Here is a 25,457-nt window from a genome sequence, read left to right on the forward strand (position 1 = left end):
ACCAACAGATATGTTTTAAAGGCTTCTTGATACCCAAACATGAGTCTAAGGATATGTTACTTTAGAAAAGAGGTTTTTCTTTTGTTTCCACAGAGAATGAGAACCTGTGCATTCATTCCAGGCTAATGTGATTTGATGGACCAAGACCCTATAAAGATCACCATGAACACCCCCCAAAATACTTTGACCAACAGAAAGCAAGAAGCAATTGGGAGAGAATTACACCCAAATTCCCAACTATTGTTTATAAATGCTTATTTACATTTAAGGAGGAATATGATATAGAGATGGATACTTTGCATTGATATGGATCTTGCACTATTGGTACAAATTTAAGGTCAATCTTGTTATATGTTTTCTTCTGCTCTTGATTAAGGTATCGTGATTTGCAGTTCATTTAAAAATGTAATGTATTAATTAAGAGATATAAATTAATAGATAATCATTTATAATAGTCAACCTTGTAGTCAAATTAGTTAGATTTTATAGATATACAGAGGTGTATTTCAGATGGATAGGCATTCTTCAAACTTTTCAAAGATGACAGAATATGGCATTTAAAATGTTTTAAGAAGTTAAGAGTTTTCATGACAGTAGGGTACATCTGCTCCTGGCAGCACCAATTACTTCAAGAGGATAATGGGCATTGAGGATATTCCTTATGGAGTTTGCTAGCCATTTGTGCAAGAAACTGCTCATGCCTGGATTGCTTGATGTCATGCTGTGGGAACTGGATGTGTGGGACACACTGAGAAATGACTGCTGATCTTGTCTGAAGGTGAGATGTTACTTTGAAGTTCTTACTTCATGAAGTAAGTAACATGAAGTTTTACTTCATGAAAGATTCTACCAGACAGTCTTAAGGACACAGAAGAAAGTTACTGACAAACTGCCAATGTAGGAGGAATTGTCTATGAAATTTCCTGAGTCATGGAAAAGTCTGCCAGACACTATGGACCTCTAGGTTGAAGATTAGATGCCCCAACGATACAGAAGAACTATGGGTGACTGTCGAGGTAGCAAGATGTCTCTGTCATTTCTAGAATTCTGGAAGTTGCTTACAATGTACTTCCTGTTTACATAGGTAATATTTTATCTTTCTGTAGTCTTTGATGAAATTGAAGAATAGATAGTAATAAAATAGCTTTCCTTAGTGATGATAAAAGATAAAGTAGTCATAAATATTGTAATTATAATTTTTGCTTGATATCTGTTTTGTTATATGTAATTTTATTATGTTAATTTTAAAACTTTCTTCTTTAAACAGAAAAAGGGAGGTGATGTGAGATTTCCCTTTGTAATCAGTGAATACCATTGGTTAATAAAGAAACTGCTTTGGACCTATAGCAGGACAGAACACATGTAGGCAGGAAAAACTAAACTGAAGACTGGGAGAAAGAAGGCAGGGTCAGGGAGAAGCCATGTATCCCCACCAGGACAGACGCCAGAACTTTACCTGGTAATCCACAGCCTCGTGGCAATACACATGTAAGAGCTTGCTGAGAAGAAGCTGGAGCTAATAGGCCAAGTAGTGATTTAATTAATACAGATTTTGTGTGGTTATTTGGGAGTCTGGGCAGCCAGGAAACAAACAAGCAGCCTTCACACTACACACAGGTGATAATGATCATGGCCACAGCCTAGCAGAAAGCAACTATCTTTGGGTAAAAAAAGCAATATCACGTAATTTGAACATATAAAAAAAGTTGAACTGTGTTCAAGCAATCTCAAAATTTTCTTCTGAGGGAGTATGATCTTTAATATGTTCTTTACTCAAAATATGATATAATATCATAGTTTGTGATCATTATCACATTACTTGGAAATTTCATATAATACATTTTCTTAAAAGTTGAAGGGAATTTGCTTTAAATGAAAAAATTTATGTGAATATATATTCAATATGTGCAAACTTTCTTTCAAATGATGCTTGGAGAAATAGCTAGTTTGATTTTGTAAAGAAAAGTGCTGATGTATTTAAAATTTCTCCATTTTATAATATTTTAATATTTCACAAATACATTAGTACTTTTCAAGGAACTATAAGTTTGTAGAGGGTATCTCAGGTATGCATTACAATTTAATAAATTAGAGAAAAGTGTATAGTCTGTGTTTTTAAAGTTTCTAACATTTTTGAAGTTTTATTCACATTTCTGGCACATGATTTATTTTTACATATAAGAAATAAAGGAAACTGCAGGGGCAATACCACTGTGCATACACTCTCTATGTATTAATGCATTCTTTGCCTTAGACTATAGAGTACAGCTGTGAAAATTCATGCATTTGGAAGATTTTGGAAATTCCTTATCTGCAAAATTTTTATTCACATATTTAACAACTTTATTATATAATCTCATCATATATGTAATTATTCAAAAATATGCAAGTTTAAATTATACTATTAATTAACTCAAATACTTGAATTACAAAGACAGTAAAATCAATGTAAATAAGAGTATTAATATATAGTCAATTGTGTAATCTAGATTTTATTTTCCCAAGATTTATTTAATCTGAGTTTTCTCCAATATTTTCTTTCTTCCCAAAATTCTCTGATCCAGTTATTTCTTCTTTATTGACCACTCAAATTTGACACCTTACCTAAAATTGAATTTTATGTACAGATTTGCCTTGTCTTTTATTTCTTGATTATTAATTCTTATGTAATTCTATGAATAATGTTACTGACTCATCCTTCCACAGTCAGAGGTTCACCCCAGGACCACAGTCATATATGTCATCACCATCAGGAACACTCAGATTAAACTCAGCATGATAGACTCCCCATGGGTAGCAGTATGTTGTTGGGGGTTTCTGTCTTGCCTGGTTCCTGCAATCGTTAAGTCCCAAAGAAATAACACAGAGGTCTACATTAACTATAAACTGATTGTCCCATTAGTTCAGGATTCTTATTAACTTTTTAAACTTATATTAGCCCATTATTCTGGTCTATGTTAGCCACATGGCTTGGTACCTTTTTCAGCAAAGCAGTCACATCTTGCTTGTGTGTACAGGTCATAACTGAAGAGAAATGGGCTTCCTCCTTCCCAGAATTCTCCTATTCTCACTGACCTGCCTCTACTTCCTTTCTGGTTGTCCCACAAATACTTCCTGCCTGGCTACTAGCCAACCAGCATTTCTTTAATACAGACCATTCTCTCACACAAGCAGTGTAGTGGGGCAAACATGATCTATCAGACTCTTCTCCAGCATATATAGTTTAATTTGTTTTCTTTCATGTCAATACATTCTAGTAATAATCTCCTAATTATGTTTTTAATATTAACATCATAATAAATTGTTTTATACTTAAACTCAGCAAATGCCCAATTAAGACACAAATGCTAAATAGACTACTATGTAACCTTCTCCATTTCCTTTTCATCATGGCTAAGTGTAACTGTCACTTGTGATAAATATAGCCCCATTCTCTGTTCTCTGATCCCCTGCTAACTACTCTTCTGCTTTGTGTGTCTATGAATGATTTTCTATCTTTCTTATATAAATGGTATCACGACATTATCCCTTTTATAGTTGACATATTAAACTCAATCATAATTCATGGTACTTGGATAATGTAGGATAGATAAGGTTTTTATTGGTTTTAAAATGTGTATTATTCAAATTAAAACCCATGTTAAACTTTGTTAAAAGTGTAATTATTGTTTCAAAATAGGACTTCCTACTTATGATCATTATGAGTGATGTCATTAATATTGATGCACATATAAATGTGCAGTTTTTCAGTTACACTTGGGATTATCTGCTAAAAGTGTAAATGATAGATTTTATTCCAATATTATTTTTTTAAGATGAAGATAAACAAATGTCCGTCGAACCACAATATTTTCTATCCACGCTATAAATGTACAAAACTATCATTTCTTGATATTTATGTTAACAATTGCTATTATATTTCTAAATTGTAAAAGCCATCTTAATGCATATAAAATATCTGAAATATCTCTTAGATAAATAATTTTTAAACATTATCTGCACACTCTAGTTTTACAATTAAATGGTTAAGTATTCAAATGCAGTCTAAATATTTTATTAATACTTTCCTTATTTAGTTGGCTAAATAAAATAAGTGTGAAATTTTATAGTTAGATTGAAGATTAACATCACAAAATTTTATTAAAAATTCATAATAAATATTTATTTGATATTTCCTACATATCTGAATTATTTTTTTTAAATAAAAATATTGTATATTTGAAATTTTAGACTATACATTGTGCTAAATGTGAAAAAAATTTTCATAGAATCATGATATACTTTTGAATTATTCAGACCCACTACATTAAAATAAATTTGTCTGTAATACAAATTGTTCTTAACAATGACAAGAATTAATTGCAATTTATCATTTGGGGATATTTATAATATTTATACCACTTTGCTTAGCCTGGCATTTTGTCTGAATTTTTATCTATTATTAATATAATAAATGAATTTTTGTGCGTTAATGTGATTAACTGAGTAAATAAGTATCATGGCTTAGTAGTTTAAAGACATGATGTTTCTTCAAACTTTAATTCTCTCAGAACTCAAGAGGCAGAGGAAGACAGATCTCTGAGTTTGAGGCGATCCTGGTCTAAATGTGAGTTCTAGGACAGTCAGGGCTACTTTGAGAAAACCTGTTTCAGACAAAACAAAACAAAAATTTAAAAAAATTTTGTTTCTCTCTAAATCTACTGTTTATAACTCTTAGCATATTTAAAAATAAAAGAAAGTCTTTGAAGAAAACAAAGATGAATTAAATAGCTCACTTGAGTTTTGTCGGGTTGATATCTAATGCGGTACTTTAAATTTAGATAACCATACAGTACTTAGAACAATGCCCACATCAGCTCTCAGATGCGTCAATATCTGAGATATAGAATACTCTCTGTAGTAAATAAATTAATGATATAATACTTCATAGTAATTGTTACTTTATTGATATAAAATAAACTTGGTATAATATATTTGGATATAAACATAAAAAGTTACCAATTAAAATGTTACCATTAATGCAATGTTTAAAATTTTATCACATAGTATTATTTTTACTTAGCAATTTTATTACTATATCAATTAATACTATGTGTTTGTTATTGGATTTAAGTTTCACTCTTAATAGAATATAAAGCTTTTATTTCAATGTAAACAAATACCTGATGCATTATAACTATAAGCAAACTCGAAAAAGAGTAATTTTCTAAAATTTAAGGTTGCCTACATTAAAAATAAATGTATAAATAAGAATAAAGAAAAATGGTGTTTTCTGTGAGTTTACTTCACATAGAAAATCAGAAATATACTCAAGTAGTCTCACCAATATAGCTATGAAAGCAAGATCTGAACACGAATCAAATGTTAGACTTAAAATTACATAATATTAAATTAATTCAAAACATTAGTCTTACAAAGTGAAGTCAGCACAAGATATATGTATAAAACTATCTAGACTATTTTCATATGTTGAATTAGCTTGGTATATTGAAATGTGAATAAACATTTAAATGTTTATAATATATTGAAATATGTATGTGTATGCATGTTTGTGTACACATGCACATACACATTTTCTATTAGTTTTCCATTGGATAGAATGAATAGCATTTGTGGAAGAGCTGAAAGACATCCACATGAGTATGAAGTACATCACCTAATAAGCAAGAAAACAAACATTTCTGACATTACCTACAACACTTGAAGATCAAATCTAACAGTGCAATTTTATTACATCATCAAATTATGTAATTAAACTTGTCTTTAACAACATTGTCAAGTGATCAAATGTCTGGTCTGTACTTGATCCTTATTTCACTTTTTTCCCTGACATCTGAGAGTGCTAAATGAAAATTTCAACTCAATTTTCTCTATTTAACATTTAAAATATTATTTGACTTTTTGAGATTCGAGTATAATTACATCATTCTCCACTTCACTATATTCTCTATTCCCGTGTGTGATCTCTTCTTCTGTCTTTTTTTCAGATTTACTGCCTTTTTACTTATAATTGCTATTACGATACATACATACACACAGAGAGACAGGGAGACACAGAGACATTATGCAGATGCAGAGAGTGAGAGACATTAGAAAACTTTGTCCTGAAAGACTTGTCTCTATTTAAACCCTCTCTTCAGGAATCAGGGAACCCCATGGAAAGGATGGAAGAAAGAATATAATAACTAGAGGGTTTGGAGGATAACAAGAAAACAAGGCATCTAAATCAACAGGATCAAAAATCGCATGAACTCACAGAAACTGAGACAGCAATGGACAGGGCCTGCAGGGGTCTGCACCAGGTCCTCTGTACATATATTATAACTTCCACTTTACTGTTTTTAGGGAGTTCCTGAGTGGAAGAACAAATGGCTCTCTGATTGTTGTTCATTCTCTTGGGCTCTTTTCCTCTGTTTGTCTTTTTTGTCCAACACTGTTGTGATAGTTTGACTTTATCAGATTATATTTTGTCCTGTTATATTTTATTACAGTTCATTAGAAGTCAGTTTATTTTCCAATGAGACAGAACATGGGTGGATTTGTGTGGGAGGTGAGGTGTGACGGAACAAGGTGAAGAGAGAGAGGAACTTTTATATGAAGAAAAATCTCTATTTTTAGCACAAAGAAAAAGAAATGAAAAGATACTGTGAAAAAAATGGGAAAATATTTATAATTCATATGTTTAGTAAATAATTGTATCTATTATTAATATATAATTCTCTAAAACAAATAACAAAATCACATATAACTCAATTTCTATCCAATATTTTATATGCATATAGGTATGTATATTTTCAAAATCATTTATACTTATCCATTTGTAACAGGGTGAAATATTCAGCATCAATAATTATAAGGATGGTGCAATGAAAAACACCACTTTTATTAATTTTCAACATTGCCATAATAAGAAATAGACAGTAGCAATTTTAGTCAAATATTGGCATGATGAGAAACATGAATACCAAATCAGGGCATCATGATATATTATTTAGTCATTTTAAAATTATTTTGCATTAATAAATCTCAAAATGATAACATGTTACTTAAAGAGCAGAATTTTCTTGTAACTACTCTGACTACTACTTTTTACAAAAGGACCACAAAGAGTTATAATTAATTGTAGTAATTTCTACCCTTTTTTGGACTGAAGGTAAGACAGTTTTAATTATAGCATTATATATATTATATTCTTGTGTATACTTTCTAATCCCAAAGTAAAATCTGGTTGCAGGAATAAATGAAACATGAAGACCATATGCTGTTGGTAGACTGTAAATCCAAACAGCGTCTTTAACGCTATATTTTATTAAAATACATATATTTATTATACAGCTATTCTCTTAATACATCTAAAAGAAAGGAAGTAAAAATATTTGTCTATACATTCTAAGGTAAAAAGCAATTAAATAACTATTTATGGCACATTGTGTACAATAAAAATAATAAAAGAAGCATCCTCCAACTAAGGGAAATTATCAAAATGTGTTTTATCTAGTTGTGACATGATGAAAGGTGATTACTTCTAAATTTTCACTGACAAAATGCAGTTCGTAGTTTTGCAGGATTTAACCTTTGATAAATTTGTTCTAGTAAATGTCATCTATTTTTGAAGCATTTAGTATTATGAGCAACGCTGGGCATGAATGTCATCACAGAATTTATATTTATGCATATATATATATATATACACATATATATGTGTGTGTGTGTGTGTGTGTGTAGAAATCATAGCTTGCTTAATAAAAACCACACAGAATAATTTTAAATAATGTAAAATTCTGTTAGTATTAACTAGCACATTTTAAGAGACAGTGAAATGATAATTGGTCCTGATTTCAGGAAAGCTTTCTCTGGCGAATTGGTCCTGAGCAGGACTTTGAGAAAGTATATGGGTTCAACATGATATATTTAGGAATATTTATAAATACACATATACGTGTCTATATTGCAATAACAGTTAAAAAATAAAAGAGGCCATTTTAAATGCTTAGGGAAGCATATCACAGGACAGGCTGGCTCCGAGGATCATGTAGGTGAGCACGACACTGAACCGCTTTCTACTGCTTTCGTCTTTGACTCTGAACAGCAATGGTAAATGTTGAAGTAAGAAGCCGAAATCCCATGTCCCATTGAGTTCAGTTTGAAATAACTGCTGTGGCATTCTTAAAACATAGTTTTCTAAACATTAAGGCAGACTTACTGAAGAAAGACCAACTGAAAGGACAAGGACCACCAAACACAAGTCTTATTGCGTTTGTCTCTTTCTGTGTTGGAACACAGGGAATCAGTGTAGTATGAGGAAGCATTATTCACTTAGCGATAATGTTTTATGATTATGTCCTATTATTAGCATGTTGTTTTTTAATTTTTAGGAAAAAGTACCCTCAATTTTAAAGTGATATAAGCGACAAAATAATAAAAGAATAATTGATAAGAGTGTTAACAGTGTACAAACAGTATAATATGTAATATCAAACAATATTCTGAAGGTTTTCATTCTATAAATTCAGTAATTTAGAAATAGTTTTAATTTTTTCCAGGCCAAAACTCCACCAGTTGCCATTGAATTTTTACTATTTCTTTGTTTGTCACACATAAAATCTCTCCACAATAAACATAGTATTATATATGAACTAAACTTATGTCATTAAATGTACCAGGCCTGCTAAGAATAAGTTGGTCACAAGACTAAACAACAATACATTGAGGTTTGAGGTAGAGTAGGTTGTATCTGAAATTTGTATGGAGGAATATATAAGATTAATTCTCATTATTTCTCATGTGCATCATTGGGTATCAACTATAGTAATGGGCTTATGTTAATAAAGTGGGAACGATATATTCACTGCATTATTTAATGACCAGATTCACTTAATTATCACACAAATCATTTTAAATCGTGGCATTGGTATTTCTTTTTATCATTGAATTTTATTATGGCTTAAATTTTAGGAAACATAATTACATCTTACATTCATTCCATAATATCATGTCAAAGAATTTCTGATCTATGTATATATTTATCTTAGAATAGTTAAATTTTAATCATATGATGGGAAACTGAGCTGCAGTTTTTAAGAAGCAGGAAAAATGATCTGCTTTGCCTACCACATGACAAAAGTAGAAACAGCCACTATTACAGCAAATATATTTTGAAGAGCACTTTATAATTTTATGTTTTCTCACTGACATTAACTCAACAAATGATGTGTGCTGGATGTGGTTGCTGGCAGCCAAGAAGATGTCTGGGCTGGAATAACAAATGAGAATATAATATTTGTTCAACTTTATAATATACAAATAAGGACTGATAACATTTATGCAAACATATATTAGCTTACAGTAATAATGAGTTGAAACTAATTTTCTTCTCAGTTTCAACTAGAAGAAACTACCTATGTTCGATAATAGTTCTGCTGTTGAATATAAAAATGTCATGTTATGTCTAATAAGGCAATTCAAAAGGACAAATAGAGCATATTTCTTTCCTATGTAGATCTAAAATTATTTGTACAAAACCAGTAGAGTAGCTGGTTGGCTAAAATAAATTAGGAAAACAAGAAGAAGGAGCAGGATGACAAGAGAGAGTGATGATGGCGTGGTTATGTGAAATACATTACCCATATGGGAGAGGATGCGCAGCAAAAAGAACAGCATACAATGAGCAAAACGTTTCCTAGTAACTCCAGCTGCTGTATCATTACATGTTTCTTTGGCATCTCATCATGATGTCCTCCCGACTTGTCAAGGAATTCTTAAAACACTTGCTGGAAAGTTTCTTTAGGTTTTAATATTAACAAATAATACAAATACTGAATTTCTTCTGTTTTAAGCAGCAGGATTTGCTGTACTCCTTCTAGGTCATTCTCACAGAAAACATACAGTACAAGTTTGTGAGAATCTTACTACTATTATTAGAGAAATTATAAAAACAGCAATTGCAGTCAAGGCTCCCAAGAAAGTTACTTTTTTATATACTTTATTTTTTAAGCTTTTTACTCATTTTATATCAACCACAGATCCCTCCTCCCTTCCTTCCTCCCTGGCAAATTACTTTAGTTACTGATAAGAAGACATAAAATTTAAGAATTGAGTAAAAAGGAAAGGGGACTGCATGCTTTGGAAGTGTTTGAACCCCAATGCTTCGTCTATTTAACGCTTGTCCCCAGCATGGTAATGTGAGAAGCAATGTCAATTTTAAGATGCCTAATTCAAAGTACTTAGAGGACATGTAAGTCCTCATACTCTGATTTACTTTCTTTATATGTGATAACTTTGACGCTTACATTCATTTATTATGATGCCGTCAAACACAAGGAAAGAAAGCAAGTGTTGATATGTTGGGAGGCTTTCAAACATAGAAATCAGAAATTCAAGAAACCATTTTAATATTTAAATTATGCAATCTCAGATACTCTAAGAACTGAAAATAGGGTTATAAATACATTTTTAAGATGTAACAATTTGAGTAGTGAGAAGGTACAGAGGATATTCTTATTAAAAATATTTATAAAATTTGATTATTCTAAAGAAATAGAAAACAGAATAAATGTTGTTAACGGGGAGACTGGGATGTGGTTTTTATTATAAGAGAAACTTACATTGATTTATAGTAAGCCAATTTTAATTTTCACACAGGACATTATGTATACATACCTATGAGTTTAAATGGAGAAAATTCAAATTTTAAATAACAAATAGACCATGAGAGAATGCTAAGTAGCAACATTAGTGGCCAAATAGAAAACATTTTCACCTTGTAGCAGCTGTTGGTTTTGTTATATAGAGGTGACAGATAGCTCATCTCTTGCCTGAGGAATAGAGACAGTCTACAAATATTTACTAGTGTCACTAGTAATAATAAGAATGTAAAGATGATAAAATTTGATTGGATTTAGACTTAGGATTTGAAAATTCACATATTATACTCAGCAAATCTTATTTATTCGTTGTAACTTTTTTACTTTCCTTAATCTGCTTGATTCCCATGGAGAAAATTAATTTCTGATCATACATCTCAATTGATTCCTCGGAAAGTGCTCTGAAGAATAAACTCTTTTAATAAGGTGTTAATGAGCAATTAAATCTTCTTTAACAAGCCTTGAACCCTTATAGCAATCAATTCTCATTCAGTCTCAACAAATTTGCTTTCTATAACCCTCTTGCTGGTATCCACTTAACCTCTTTACAGTCAAGCTAGAAGTTGGCTGCACATTAAAATTAATTATGAAATTTAATAAATGAAAAGTGAAAATTAAAATTAATGCTTGCTCCTCACATCTAAGTGTCTGATTGGACTTAAGAGTAATCTGAAAAAATTATTAACAATTCATAACTCTGGTGTGGGCAGGCACTTTTGTAAAATCATAGTTTTATCTTATTCTGGTGAAAGGCAAGTCTAGTGATATAGCTTTAAATCCTGTTTCCATGGCTTTATTAATTAGATGTTATTAAGCAGTTCAGTAATTATCATGTCATTTAGCATCTTCAATCTATATTGCTAAGGATTAGTATGCAAGGCCATTTTACTCATTATTTCTAATTCCTTATGTTAACAATTTGCTGTATTTGCAATAATTTTCCCAAGAAAAAAAATAATTTCAGTGTAGAAAAATTAACATGGCATTCTTGCTAACACTATTTTTAGAGGGTTTGCTGAAAAAGCTTGGTTCTTGACTCGTGTCTGGAGTTTGACTGGTAATTAGTTCAACACACTGACATATAATTTTCCATAAATGATGAGTATAACGTTATGTCAAAAATAAGTATTGAATGAGAATTTAGAGTTCTGGGACATGATCAGCAAAACAAAAAGTTTCAAATACTCTGCATACACCCCACACTTGGTTCATATGGTCACAATTCCTAGCAAGAGATATTTAATGTGATATATGAACCTCATAGAAAGAACTTCAATGGGTCTTAAAGTGGAAGTCCTCATCAGCTGAAGCACACATAATTTCCTTTGTTTAAGTTGGTACCTTTTTTTTTTTTTTTGAGACAGGGTTTCTCTGTAGCTTTGGTGCCTGACCCGGAACTAGCTCTTGTAGACCAGGCTGGCCTCGAACTCCCAGAGATCTGCCTGCCTCTGCCTCCCGAGTGCCTGGATTAAAGGCGTGCACCACCACTGCCCAGCTTGGTACCTATTTTTTTATAGTAGTAAATACTAGCCATGCATTCAATATGGATTTAGTCCTGGTGAACCATGTGTATTGATGGCATTTCATATGAAATGTTAGTTTGAATCCCTGCTTCTTTTTAATCAAGCATAATAAATATGAGCAAATGTGCCACTAATAAATTTTAACTTTGAAAATGCATTTTGTGTGTCAGATTTCCTCAGTTTAACTGAAAATTATAATCATATTACTTTCTTTCTAAAATCATTAAATATTACAGATGTCAGGATTTCAGTTAGGGCAGTACATTGACTAATATTAAACAAGGAGTAAATTTAGGTCTTACATCATAGAATTTTTAAATCATCTACACACTATAAATGAATATATAGATACGTAAATAAAGGTAATGTTTCCAAAGCAAACCAAGTTTAATTTAAACGCTAATATGAGGAACCAAACATATCAAGCCCTTTATTTTGGTGAGATGTGTCAATTTAAGAGAACGTTGCTCATTTGTGTCCCAGAGGATATGAAATATGTGTCTAACAAGGTTGGTTGTAATATAACTCCACTGGAAGTTATGAATTCTTTGGTAAGTGGGTACTTTGAGAGTTTTAGATTATTTGAGATGTATTGTTATAGGGGGTTAAACACGATTGGCTCTCTTGGCTTTGTATGTTTTCCTACTTGCTTCCTGGTTGGTGGACTGGGAACAATTAGGATGTGTGACCTTGTTGGAGGAAGTGTGATCCTCTTGGAGGAGGTGTTTCACTGGCCTTTAAGTTTTAACATCCCATTTCAGATTCACTCTTTCTGCCTAGTGTCTAATTCAAAGTTTTCTTTTACAAGATTCCCATCTACCATCTAAGGTGCCACAGGTCCTTAATTAGTATATAAAAAATCCCCCATTGTGCATAAGAGGAGGAATGCCTTTTTAAATATGCATCATGTCTCCTACAAAACCAAATAGGGCAGCCTCTATAATTCTCTGGCCAATATCTACACAGTTTGACCATAGAGAAAGCAAGTACAGAAGACAGGTGTTTTATAAATCAATTTGGCCTTTATAGGGATAAGCATTTCCTATTGGCAATTTGCTGGTGAGCAGGCTCCAGATCTCACCACGAGAGGGGTCTGGATGAATTCCTGAGTATAGCTTTCCTGAGCCTTGCAAATGGTAATATAACAAAAGCACAGAGGTCAAAAGATATCTGAAACATTTTTCATTACTTTAAATAACTTTCTTATGCCTTAAGAACTTTGCATGTGTTAAAGTACTTTATTATAACTTCCGAACTTTCCTTTACTTTCTTTAAATCTCTTTGTTATACTCCAGAACTTCCATTTACATACCTTAAAATGCTTTCTTACATGTACCCTCAGAACTTTTCCTTTACATTCCTTAAAACACTTTCTTATACCTCAGAACTTTCCTGTACATGTCTTAGAACATTTTCTTACACTGTCATTGTAACTGAACTGCATTTGCACAATAGCCTCTCCTGGACTTTTTAGAAACTTCTGTCCTGCCACATATTGTTAAGCCTCGATTGCTCTCCATGACCCCCGAATGTCTCTTTAAAACTAATACCACCTAGCTTACTCATATATTACAAAGTTCAGCTACCCATATGAGGTATAATCTTGTATATAAATGCATGAAGATGAAGCTTTAATGTTTTATTAAAAGAACATTGTTTGCTAAATCCTATCTTCCACAAACAAAATTTTTATGGCTTCTGCTTTCAGGACAGGGATTATTAAACAAAATAGAGAAAACAGACATATGAGGTAATCCCAGGTCAGGAAGAGATGAATAGCAGAGGTATAGGAAGCAGGGGAAGCCTTTGACAGCCTACCATAGAAAAATTTCCTGACCCTACTAGGAAAGGCTGTGGGCTACTAGTATCTTGGCCATTGCAAGTTCATATTTAAGAATTCCTCCAGACAGGTGTAGATAGGAATAATAGAGAAGGAGAGAGCAAGATTTTTAGGACATTTATTTGTGCAGTGACAGAAGCTGACACCACTGAAAATCGAGCATGCCAGTTTTGGCCATTGACTATACTGAGGTCAATCTATTTGTAGTAACAATGACATTTGAATCAAACTGCGTCTGTGGAGTTTAAGAGTGACAAAACCAAACTCCACCAGGAAAGTATTATCAGTTCCAAGGGGGAGCTAAGAGGTAAGAACAAAGCCCAGTAGTTCACAGAGAAGTCTTGAGACTTTCTGGAGGGAGTTAGGGACAGAAAGCACATGGTCTCAGGGTCAAACAGATGTGGGTTATCTTGGGCTATTTTCATTTTTCCATAGTAAAAAAAAAAAAATCACACTTTCTTTTAGTCCTTATTCTAACCTTAAATATTTACCCTGTCTTAAAAGTACCTAAATTATTGATCTTGTTTTTACATTTTTCTGTTTCTTATGTTTGATCCTACTATAACCATTCTCTGTCCAAAAATAATGACTGTGTTTCTCAAACAGCGTACTTTATAGTTTCAAAGCTGAAACTTGGAGTTTCAATGTTCCTTCATCCTGATTCAAAAGCATCCAGTACCTATATTACAATAATGTACTATATTACAATAAAATGTAAGGCCAGTGTTTGAGATTTCTCTTTGGAATTCACCCTGCCCTGAAACCTAATATTTTTTATTATTAATTTTTTATTTTCCATCCAGACTGCAGCTTACCCTTTCTACTTTCCTTCCATTTCCTCCTCCTGATCAATGTGACCTCCAGTCCAAGCGTCCTCCATTTTTTGCACAGAAACTAGCAGGCCTCCAATAGGCATCTGCAAAGCATGACATTCCAACCAGCCATAAGACCAAGCACCTCCCCCAGCATACCGGTTGGGCAAGGCAACCCAGCATGAGGAATAGGTTCCCAAGACCCAGCCAAATCACTAGGGACAATCCCTTCTCCAATTGCCAGGAATCCCACATATATATAGACCAAGCCACCCAATTGTCACATATATGCAGATAACCTACGTCAATCCCATGCAGTTCTCCTGGTTGGTTCAAACTCTGTAAGTCTGATAAATTCGCTTAGGTTTCTGTGGGTTTTCCTGTGGTGCTGCTGGTTTTTAAATTTCTCATTATATTTATTTTTATATGTTTGCTTAAAATAACGGAAAGTAGTAATATTCATAGCTTAAAATTTTTAATGTAGAAATGTGCATCTTTATTTAAAAGGATGTCAAGTCCTCTATATCATGTAATATCCTTAACAATCTATATACTATGTATATCCTAGAGTATTGGAAGAAAACACATGGCTCCTACTCATTAAAGGTCGTCTTAAGTTCTTACTAACTTCTGGAATAATTATATTACGGTGTATTTCATTTTTGTCTCCTTAATATTTTTAGAACCTTAATTATTATTAAATCTATACCATCTATATCATCAAGGTACTTTCTACATAAATCAAATAAAACTTAATACTTTCATGAAAATTTCAAATTTATGAGATGCACAGACAACTTGTAAGTAAAATCAGCAGTAAAGAAATAATGTGAATTGAAACATTTCCCAAGTCACCTTAACAGTATTACAGAATGTATTAAAGTGACTATTTGAACACAGTAACACTTCTAACATGGTTATGTTACTTTGTTCTGAATCCAAACACCAGATGAAATTCATTTTATATTAAGTATGCCCAGGCTGATCTTATTCCAAGCTGTATTTAACAAAATCATTAGTGCGTGAATAGCATAGAAATGTCAAAAACGATTAAAATCCCTTTCCAATTTTTGATATTGAAAAGCTATATTATGGAAAGATAGGAAAGTGGTTATGCAATACGTAATGAAGTTCAACTTTGAACAAATCAAAACTAGATCACACTCAACTTTAAACTTACACTAACTGCTATTGACTTTTGGCAAAGAAAGTTAGTGATTCACATTTCATGATAAGCCATTATTTGAAAGGGTTTCCTGTAATTTTGCATATATTGCTTCTGCTGAGCATGGTAAGAGCACTGAAATACTGGGCTTGCCATATATGACTATAAAAGAAATGAGAATGTAATAACCTCTAATGACATGAAAAGCTAATTATGCATACAATTTCACATTACCTACTTATTCGGTTTTTAAAATTTGTTCTAGTTCTTCACTTTTTATATACACTATTTTATTCTCTATTCTTTCTCATGCCATTTTATTCTTTTGTTTAGCGTCCTCTCTTTTGACCTATTATGCTGAACAATTCTTGCAGAAGATAATTTGTCCTCACTGTCATAATGAATCCAATTTTCCGTAACACAGACCTGGCCATGGCATGCTGCACTGCAAGAGGAACCACCTGAAATGCTAATAAGAGGCACTATTTGAGAAGTGTGACTGTACTATTATAGCTTTAATTAGATCAGTCAAAACTCTTGGTGAATGCTGTTCTCTGAAATACCCCTTAGCACAGGAAATCGTGTTCTTAAAACTTCTCTCATTCAAGGATGAATACTATTACTGTTAAATATAAAAGCACAGCTCAAAATGTGCTACCTAATAAATAAAAATCTTAAATTATAATTGCTGATGTAAATGACAAATCTTTTGTCAATCATCCAATGTACTAACCAATTAAGTTTGTGAAATTGCCTTTCAATTTGAAAATGAAATAAATATATATAGGCAAGCAAGATTGAAATAAAAGTTGCATACCAACCTTATTGCAAAGCATAATGCTTCTGAAAAATATTTCTAATAAAATCTAGGCTGATGCAAACATAATTTTCTCTACCCTAAAATAGCAAGTAATATAAAACTCTGGTGGTTTGAATAAAAATGATTCCCCTAGACTCATAGGGACTGGTTCTATTAGTACATGTGGCCATGTTGTAGTAGGTTTAGTGCTGTAGGAGGAAGTGCATCACAAGAAGGCATGTTTTGATGTCTAAAATGCTCAATTCAGGTCTAGTATAGACACTTATTGCTCTCTGTGGATCCACAGGTTGAATTCTTACCTCCATCTCCAGCACCATGTCTACCTCTATGCCGCAATGCTTCCCCCCATGATGGAAACCTCTGAACTGTAAGTCAGCACCAATTAAATGTTTCTTTTATAAGAATTGGCATGCTCATGTTGTCTCTTTATACCAGTAAAACCCTAGCTAAATTAGAGCCAAATCTCTCCTACTTTATAAAACCCAGAAAACTAGAAATATAAAGTTCAAATACCCATATTGAATTTGTTTTTCTCATCATCACATAACTGTGTAGTGGTTTACAGTATTTCTTCTATGGCTAAAATAAATATTTCATTTAATCTTGTACTTGTTAGTATAGTCACAAAATACTCTGAGAATGTATCATGGGCTCATATCTTAGTGATGTAGAATATGGGTGATAAGTTCACAGAGCCAGTTTAATGAAGATATGCTGGGATCATAATGCCACAATGATCAATCAAGAATAGTTGTGGTTATTTCCTGTTGACTTCTGAATTCCACTTCCACGAATTATTTAAAACATAGCATTGGAAAAATGTTTCAGGAAATGAGGGCTGCATGATTCTTTTTTTTTTCTCATTCAAGAAATTTATTAAAGTGGAAGAATCCAGGAGAGTGGCTGCCTCTTCCAGGTTTAAAAGAAGAACAGCAGCAAACTGAACAGGTGCAGGGCTTATATAGGGCTTCTTGGGGGCCGAGTTTTCCCAGGGAGATGAGGGATTGGTTAGTTTAGTAGGTTAGGCGCAGAGAAGGCTGATTTCAGGGCCAAACTGTGTTTCTCTCACTGGTCTTTTGTTTGATTGTTTCCTTGACTCTAGTTTTGGGGCCAAGGAATATTTCTTTCACTGGCTCTGCTTTTAGGGCCAAAGTGTGTTTATTTGGCACTGGTTTCAGAGTCAGAGTGGATGTCTTTGGTTCTGGATTTGGGGCTAAAGTGTTTTGTTCTCTGGATTGGGTCTCAGAACAGGGTGTGTTTCTTCTACTGGCTCTGGTTTAAAAGCAAGGGTGAGTTTCTTTAACTAGGGTCTGGTTTACGAGCCAGCATGAATCTTTAAAGCGTCATTCTCCAACATTTCAACATTTCTAAAACTGTGCTACAGTTTTTTACAACCCAACTGGTGATTTAATATAAAAAATATAATATATAAATTTTATATATCATGCATATGTACCACCATTCATCCAGTGTTGCTGGTGTATATTTAATTTCATTTCATCTATCAAGTACCATAAAAATTATGAATTGTGAACTGAGATGAAGCATGGATATATCGTTTTTACTGTTTTACTCATGATAAACTTCAACATCTATATCTTTGGTCTCTTTGGCAATGTGCACATTAATGTATGCTTAGATTGAGCCAGGAAAAAAAAACTTAGTTTCATATTTCCATTTTATTTAGTTTCTATTTCCTATTAAGTCAGTTCTCTATAATCAAACATTTTCTTCATAAAAGATGGTGTTGTTGCCGCTTAGTTTTCATTCATCTGAAAATGGCAACAATTTTCTGTGAATTTTCAAGCATATTCTTACCAGGTATGGAATCCTCATTCAGTAAATTTTCTTTTCTTATTCCCGTTTCATTCCTTCATTTCTCTCCTTCCTTTCTTACTGCTGCTTCTGCAGCCCTCCTGTTTTCCTCCTCATTTCCTCTCATTTTTCTTTTTCTCTTTATTTTTTCTTATTGAAAATATGTTTTCATACAATATATTCAGATTATAGTTTCCCCTCTCTTCCTTTTTCCTCTACTTAATCTTTGTGTTTCTTTGATTTTATTTTAATACAGTAGTCCTCTTTGAGTTAATTAAGCTCCTTTTTAACATTTATTTTTATAAAAAAATAAGTACTTCAGCATTTGTACTTTTTAACATTTTCATTGTTTTAATATCTTATTTGAAGGAAAAAATATATAATATGTATTGTATATATTGTATATATATAATTTACTATTGTTCTTATCATTGACAGTTTATTAAAGGACAATCCAGTTGGAAAGTATATATTTTTGAGAAAAAAAATGAAAGAGATAGATAAACGCACTACACAGATTTTAGAAAAGATCATCTTATAATGAAGTGATATGACTGAGTTAACAACCAGGCAAGATTCCAGGACGTGGCTTGTTGTTGGACCAGGTTTTGATAAGTAATTTATAGAACTACTATTTTCACAGAACCACAATTAGTTTTTCAATAAAGAAAGAACACTAACGATAGATTATTAGGACATCTACAAGATTCCCTCTTTAACCCAGATAAGAAATGATGACACGTTGAAATAAGCGATGTGACCATGGGTGTGTAAGGGATACCCAGACTCCAGATATACCTTCAGGTGAGAATAAGAGTCCAAAAGGGATTCCAGGTTCAATGTCTGCAGTGACCTGCTTATGGGTGAGTCACTCATGTTGCAGATGATAGCTTCATATTGATGCCTATGCAAATGGCCACAGAATAAAACAAATGTATAAAAGTGGGGCTGGCACTTGGTGAAGAGAGGAGCATGGAGAGGTAGAAGAATGAGAAAGAACAAAGGAATGAGTGCCACTAGAATGTATTATGCAAATGTGTGTAATTGTCCAGAATAAGAAAATAATGATATTAAAATGAACTTAGATAAGCTCATAACACATAGTTAATGAATTATGGACAGTGTGAAGAATTGTATCTGCTCTTGCTCATTTATATTAATCCTATTAGTGTACATTAATTGTAAAATTTATGTAAAACTAAAGATCTATTATCTTTTAAATACTTTCCGTTCTATCACCAAAATCCACAATGGAAGTATAGAACTGACTCCCAGAATTTGTTCTGTCACTTGTAAGGCATGAGTATATGTGTGTGTGTTTGTGTGTGTGTGTGTACATGTGTATATGTACACATATGCATTCAAAATGAATCATTACTGTTTAATATATTCTAAAATACAATGCTTAAGATTAAATTATTGAGACAATCTCTAGTGTGTACAGGCAATTGCACTTATATAGGCAATTTGCAAAGGAATGCAAATTCAAATTAATAAGAACATGCCAAATGATTCAAGGTCACACAGAAGATAAGAGCTCAATGGTTTCAAAATAAAGTTATAAAAATAAGACAATTTCATGGACACATTGTATACCATTTACTTTTAATACTGAGTAAGATTCCAACTCTGCAACCACTATCTGTGTTAGTTTAATAATACATTCTTTCAAACATTTTCATATCTATTTCATAAGTAGAACTATGAATTTTGCAAATACCATTCTTCGTATAAAGTATGTATAATGATAAAGTGCAAACTTGAATAATAAGAATTAGGCAGAACCTAAGAATTACAGGATGGTACTATAAGAAATTGCACTGATTTGTCAAACACTGTGCTAACATTTTTCTACTGCACTGAAGCTAGGAGTTTAAACACAATTAATTTACTGCCCATGTCTCCTGGACTGACTTTTGTGACTCTGAATTTCTTTTAAAATAGTATTTCATAAGCAATTTTACCATGCCTGTAGTTCTTATGGAAGAACACAGTTAAATACTGTATGCATAAGATAATTGTCTTCCTGTTAAAATAAGTATGAATAGATATAATATATTTATTTCCCTTTAGTAATTAAAAATAATTAGGTTTACTTTTGTATAGCATATATGTAAATAATAATCATTTTCATATCCAAATTGGGTCTACTAGATCCCAATTAACTAATTTAATAAAGTTAGCTCTCTTGCTCAGACTAAAGTAATTTCTACTTATAATACACAGCAGGAATAATATTTTTGAAACTATCATAAAATCAACATTTTTAATAGCTATAAAATCAAAGAGAACTAAAAGTGAGCTCATTAAAAAGTTCTGTTTCAACAGCTAACTGCTACATTTCCTACAATAAATATCCTTTAGGACTAAGTAATGCACTCAAGACGTGAAGTTTTGTTTAGAGCTTCATCTTTAGCAGACTGCCAAATGCCCACAATAATAACCTACTTTTCAGCAAGATACCTCATTTCATATCAAACACTAAGTCAAATTTTATTTTTGATAAAAAATCCCCAAATATTTGATTTTAAATTTTAGATAAAGCTGTCAAAAATTAGAAAGTAGAACTAAATCTTTTGTAAACTGTATGCAAGTTTAACTTCCTTTTAAAAATTGTAACCTTTGGCTGGGCAGTGGTGGCACATGCCTTTAATCCCAGCACTGGGGAGGCAGAGGCAGGCAGATCTCTGTGAGTTCAAGGCCAGCCTAGTCTACAAGAGCTAGCTCCAGGACAGATGCCAAAGCTACAGAGAAACCCTGTCTCAAAAAAAAAAAAAAAATTGAAACCTTTAAAGTAGTTGTCATGGTTTATCAAAGGGAGTAGATCTTGAGTAAACTGAACCACATGTGTGAATACCTCTGTGAGGAAATACCTAGGAAGAGGAAAAGAAGTGCTCCCTTAATGGATTGGGATGGCAGGGTGGCCCCGATGAAAGAGACCCAAGGAATATGTACAGAACTGCTTGAACATGCTGCATAGGTCTCAGGTGGACTGATGCTGAGCAACAGACTAAGCCTCCTGAAGTATGCAGCCTCATGATCTGAGCAGCCCCTGGGCTCTGAGGCATAGAGTGTGTACATGGTTATTTTTGGTCTCTGTTATGTAAGCCAATCTAACAAATCCTTTTTTAAAATGTATATCCATTGCATCAATTGTTGCTCTGCAGACGTCTGCTGAATAGAGTAATTGACTTTGTAAAATTAGCTGGAAGGAATTTAAAATAACTGGCCATAATACAAGGAATAAACTTGAAAATTATTGTTTCATCTCAAGGGACCATTTTAATATTTAAAATGTTGTTGATGCAACATTAATACACTTCTTTCTTAATGTGATACAGTCTTTTCTAGTATGATTAAATCTATACATCATAATAATAGGGAAACAATAACAGACACAGATGCATGACAGTAAGATCTCTGACAATGGTGTTGACAGGAAAAAGGCAAGCTAAAGGGAAGTTATTAATATCACCTGATGGGATTTTTATGCCCTCATTTCTTTTGCTCATTATTAATCTTGGTACTTTAGGAGCTATAGTAAGTGCCATCAAGCTATGAAGTATATTATATACTATAACAATTATTTTGTGATTGAATCTATTCTATTTAGATAGTCCAGCATAAAAGCATGCAAATCTTGATTCGTTCTTTTCAGTTTTCAACATAATTCTATTACTTTCACTTTGGAGGGATTTCTTTGTAAATCACAAATGCTTTACCTTCTCTTATTTAACAAATATGTTTTTTTTGTTGATATGATTATTTGAAATCCTAATAGTTTTTTTAGGGACATATCTGTGTTTATTCATGCAGAGGTTTCAATATGACTTAATAGTTTGTGTGAAATTAAATAACATTTTATGATAATTTTTCTGAATGTGAGAAGCAAAGGGAATGGAGGACCCCCAGAAAACAAGCCCTCTAAATCAACATGAGCAAATTTCACATGAACTCACAGAGATTGAAGCAGCATGCACAGGTCTGCATGCATCTGCACCTGATACTCTGTGCTTATACTATGGCTTCTAGTTTATTATTCTTTATGGGATTCCTGAGTGTGTGAAACAGTTTCTCACTCTTGTGCCTTCTCTTGGGCTCTTTTCTTTCTGTTGGTCTGTTCTGACTGATTTAAATAAGATAGTTTTGTTTTATATCATTTTAATTTAAGTTGTGATTTATAAATGAGCGAGAACATGAACACAGTCGCCTGGGTAAGGGATAAGAATGGCACTCAAGTGAAAAAAAATGCCAGCAGAGTTGACCACGAAGTCCAAACTCTAGTATATGGTGTTTTTCACTTGATAGCCTGGTCTGGGACGGGGAAGAATCACTTTCCCTTCATACAGAGTGTAAGTGTAGTTCAAAGTGCACTGATGGATTTGGGACAATTTTTTATTTGCTTTTGCTTTTCTTTTCTTTTTCTTTTTTTTTTTAATATGGATAGAGACCTGGGTTGGTATGTGAGAAAGGAGGAGGTGAACCTTGGGGGAGTGGGAACAATGAATATGATAAAATATGATTTATGAAGGAATTTTTTAAACTTATAAAACTCCCATTAAAATATACAGAATACTATTGCTTTTTAAAATTAAGAAAGTAGAAATTACTCCAGGAAAACATGCTGGGGGGTATGGGAGCAGGGTCTAGAAGGGAGGGAAGAAGGAGAAGAGGAGGGGGAGAAGGCGAGGGTTGGGGAAAGCTTGAGGAAATGGGATAGTTGAGATGCAGGAGGGAGAGATATGAGAACAAGGAAAGAGCTATCGTGATTGTGGCAGCCATTTTGGGGTTAGCAAGAAAACTGGCTTTAGAAAAATTCCCAGGAATCCAAGGATGGCCCCAGCTAAGACCCTAAGCAATAGAGGGGGTGCCTGAACTGGCCTTGCCCTATAGTCAGACTGATGATTATCTTAAATATCACCATGCTCAACCTGGATGTGGTGGGGAGGGCCTTGGACTTTCTACAGGGCAGGGTGCCTTGTGCTCTCTTAAGATTGGAGGGGAGTGGGGGGAAGGGTGTGTGGAGAGAGTGGGAGGGAATTGGGAGAAGGGGAGGAAGTGGGAATTTGGATTAGTATTTTTTTTAAAGTAATGAAATAAAAATAGGAAAAAGAAAGATAAAAAGTGAAAAAAAAAAGAAATCATGAAAGAAAGAGTGTAAGGTGGGCAGGGGAGGAACTGAAGTAGGGAGAGGGAAGGGTAGAGGCAGTACAAATACAGTGTGCTCTCATAAGAGATTCTTCAAAAATATTCAAACTAAATTGAATTATGTATCTCATTTTCTATAATCGCTCCTGTTCTGTAAATGCTAAATAAAAAGGTTTAATTATTTTATTGTTTATTTATTCTTTGATCAAATTCCTACATATGCATTTAAAAACCTATAGAAGCTTTTATAAGTAAGACATAAAATAATATAAAATATGAAATGTTATACTTTACTGCCATATTTAATAAATATCTATTATATTAAAATATTTGGGAAATTATTACATGATAAACTATAACCTCTGACAAACATTCTTTTGACACTTGCTAACTTTATTGAAAATTATAAAAATAGTACTGCTTATTTTTATATTGAAATAGTGTTTGATTTTAGTATATAACAAACTCATTAGATATCATCAACCTCTGCTGAACTTTTAAAATTTCTCTGTCTACAAAAGCTTTCAAAAGTATTCCATATTGCTTTTATTTCCTGGAAGGGTAAAATGAAGCAATAAACTTGCAGAAGGATATGTTTGACAGTGTTACCACTTCCTTCTCTCTTTATCTCTTTTTCCAAAGATTTCATGATCTGACAACTTGTCTCCTCCAGGGCATGAGTAGCAATTATGAAAGTTCTTCATCAGGTGCGTTTTACATTAGCTGTCAGCTCACCCCTCCTCCCAGCATTACTGCATTTGACTCTAATGAAACGTATTTCTGGGATTACAGATTGGAGAGGAATTGATGTTGAAATTATGTAAACTAAGATCAAGAGGAAAGGAAGCAATTTTATTTCATCACACATTAAAGTGACTTTTTCAGTCAGGATTTCAAAGTGGAAATAGTACATATTTTTTGTTAAATATGTACAACTATTCATTTGTCTCTCGAGGTATAGTGTTATTTTGAAATATAATATTTTGTGGGTTGCTTTTTTTAAAAAAATCACCTTAAGGTATGTGTATATGTACATAAATATAGTCTTTTGAAATGTAACTTCTCCTTTATAAAAGTATGTATGCAGTGGCCACACAAAAGGAGTTGAATGTGATTAAGAATGAACTTCTGATGAATCCAACGCCTCAACATAAATCAAGTTGATGATTACCTTAATTGTCTTCTGTTTTCATATATGGTTTTCTTAGGTATAGTGTGTCCCACAAATGTTTAGAAAGCCAAGAATTTGAATTAGTGAGTTAAATTAATGCAACATTAAATAGTACAGTTTATATTAAAATTCTATTTAATGTTCATTAACCATATTTAATAAATACATTTTTATCAGTCTGTTGATATTCAACCTTTTTGGTACAATGAAGAAAGTTGCTAATTTCAGAAGTATGTGCGTGTGTGTACGTGGGTGCATGTGTGCATGTGTGTGTGTACAGAGATATTTCTTCACTCTATTAAGTATATTGTAACCATTGGATAGATTCCAGAAACATAATTCGAGTTTCCTGAATACTTGGAAATACAGGGAGCTTTCCTGTAAAGTCCTATCTTGAGAATGAAAAATTATCAGCTTTTGTGCATATTATAAGAAGAGCAATCCATAAACATGCTATATCCTTGTTTGTTTTGAATTTATGTTCAACAGATTAAGAAAAATTGAATAAAAATTATAACTG

The 25,457-nt window shown here is 32.7% G+C and overlaps 1 protein-coding gene across 1 annotated transcript in view; it reads left to right on the top strand.

Annotated features, from left to right (window-relative positions):
- Positions 1-25,457, top strand: part of LOC126513125 (uncharacterized) — a 154,577-nt gene that overhangs the window by 64,710 nt on the left and 64,410 nt on the right. The window contains exon 5 of the mRNA XM_050161301.1: positions 17,090-17,170. Coding sequence (XP_050017258.1) covers positions 17,090-17,170 — 81 coding nt within the window. The remainder of the gene's footprint in view (positions 1-17,089; positions 17,171-25,457) is intronic.

The sequence above is a fragment of the Alexandromys fortis genome, unplaced genomic scaffold (assembly GCF_014885135.2).
Source record: "Alexandromys fortis isolate MF-2015 unplaced genomic scaffold, M_Fortis_MF-2015_v1.1 scaffold_17, whole genome shotgun sequence".
In the NCBI taxonomy this organism is placed as follows: domain Eukaryota; kingdom Metazoa; phylum Chordata; class Mammalia; order Rodentia; family Cricetidae; genus Alexandromys; species Alexandromys fortis.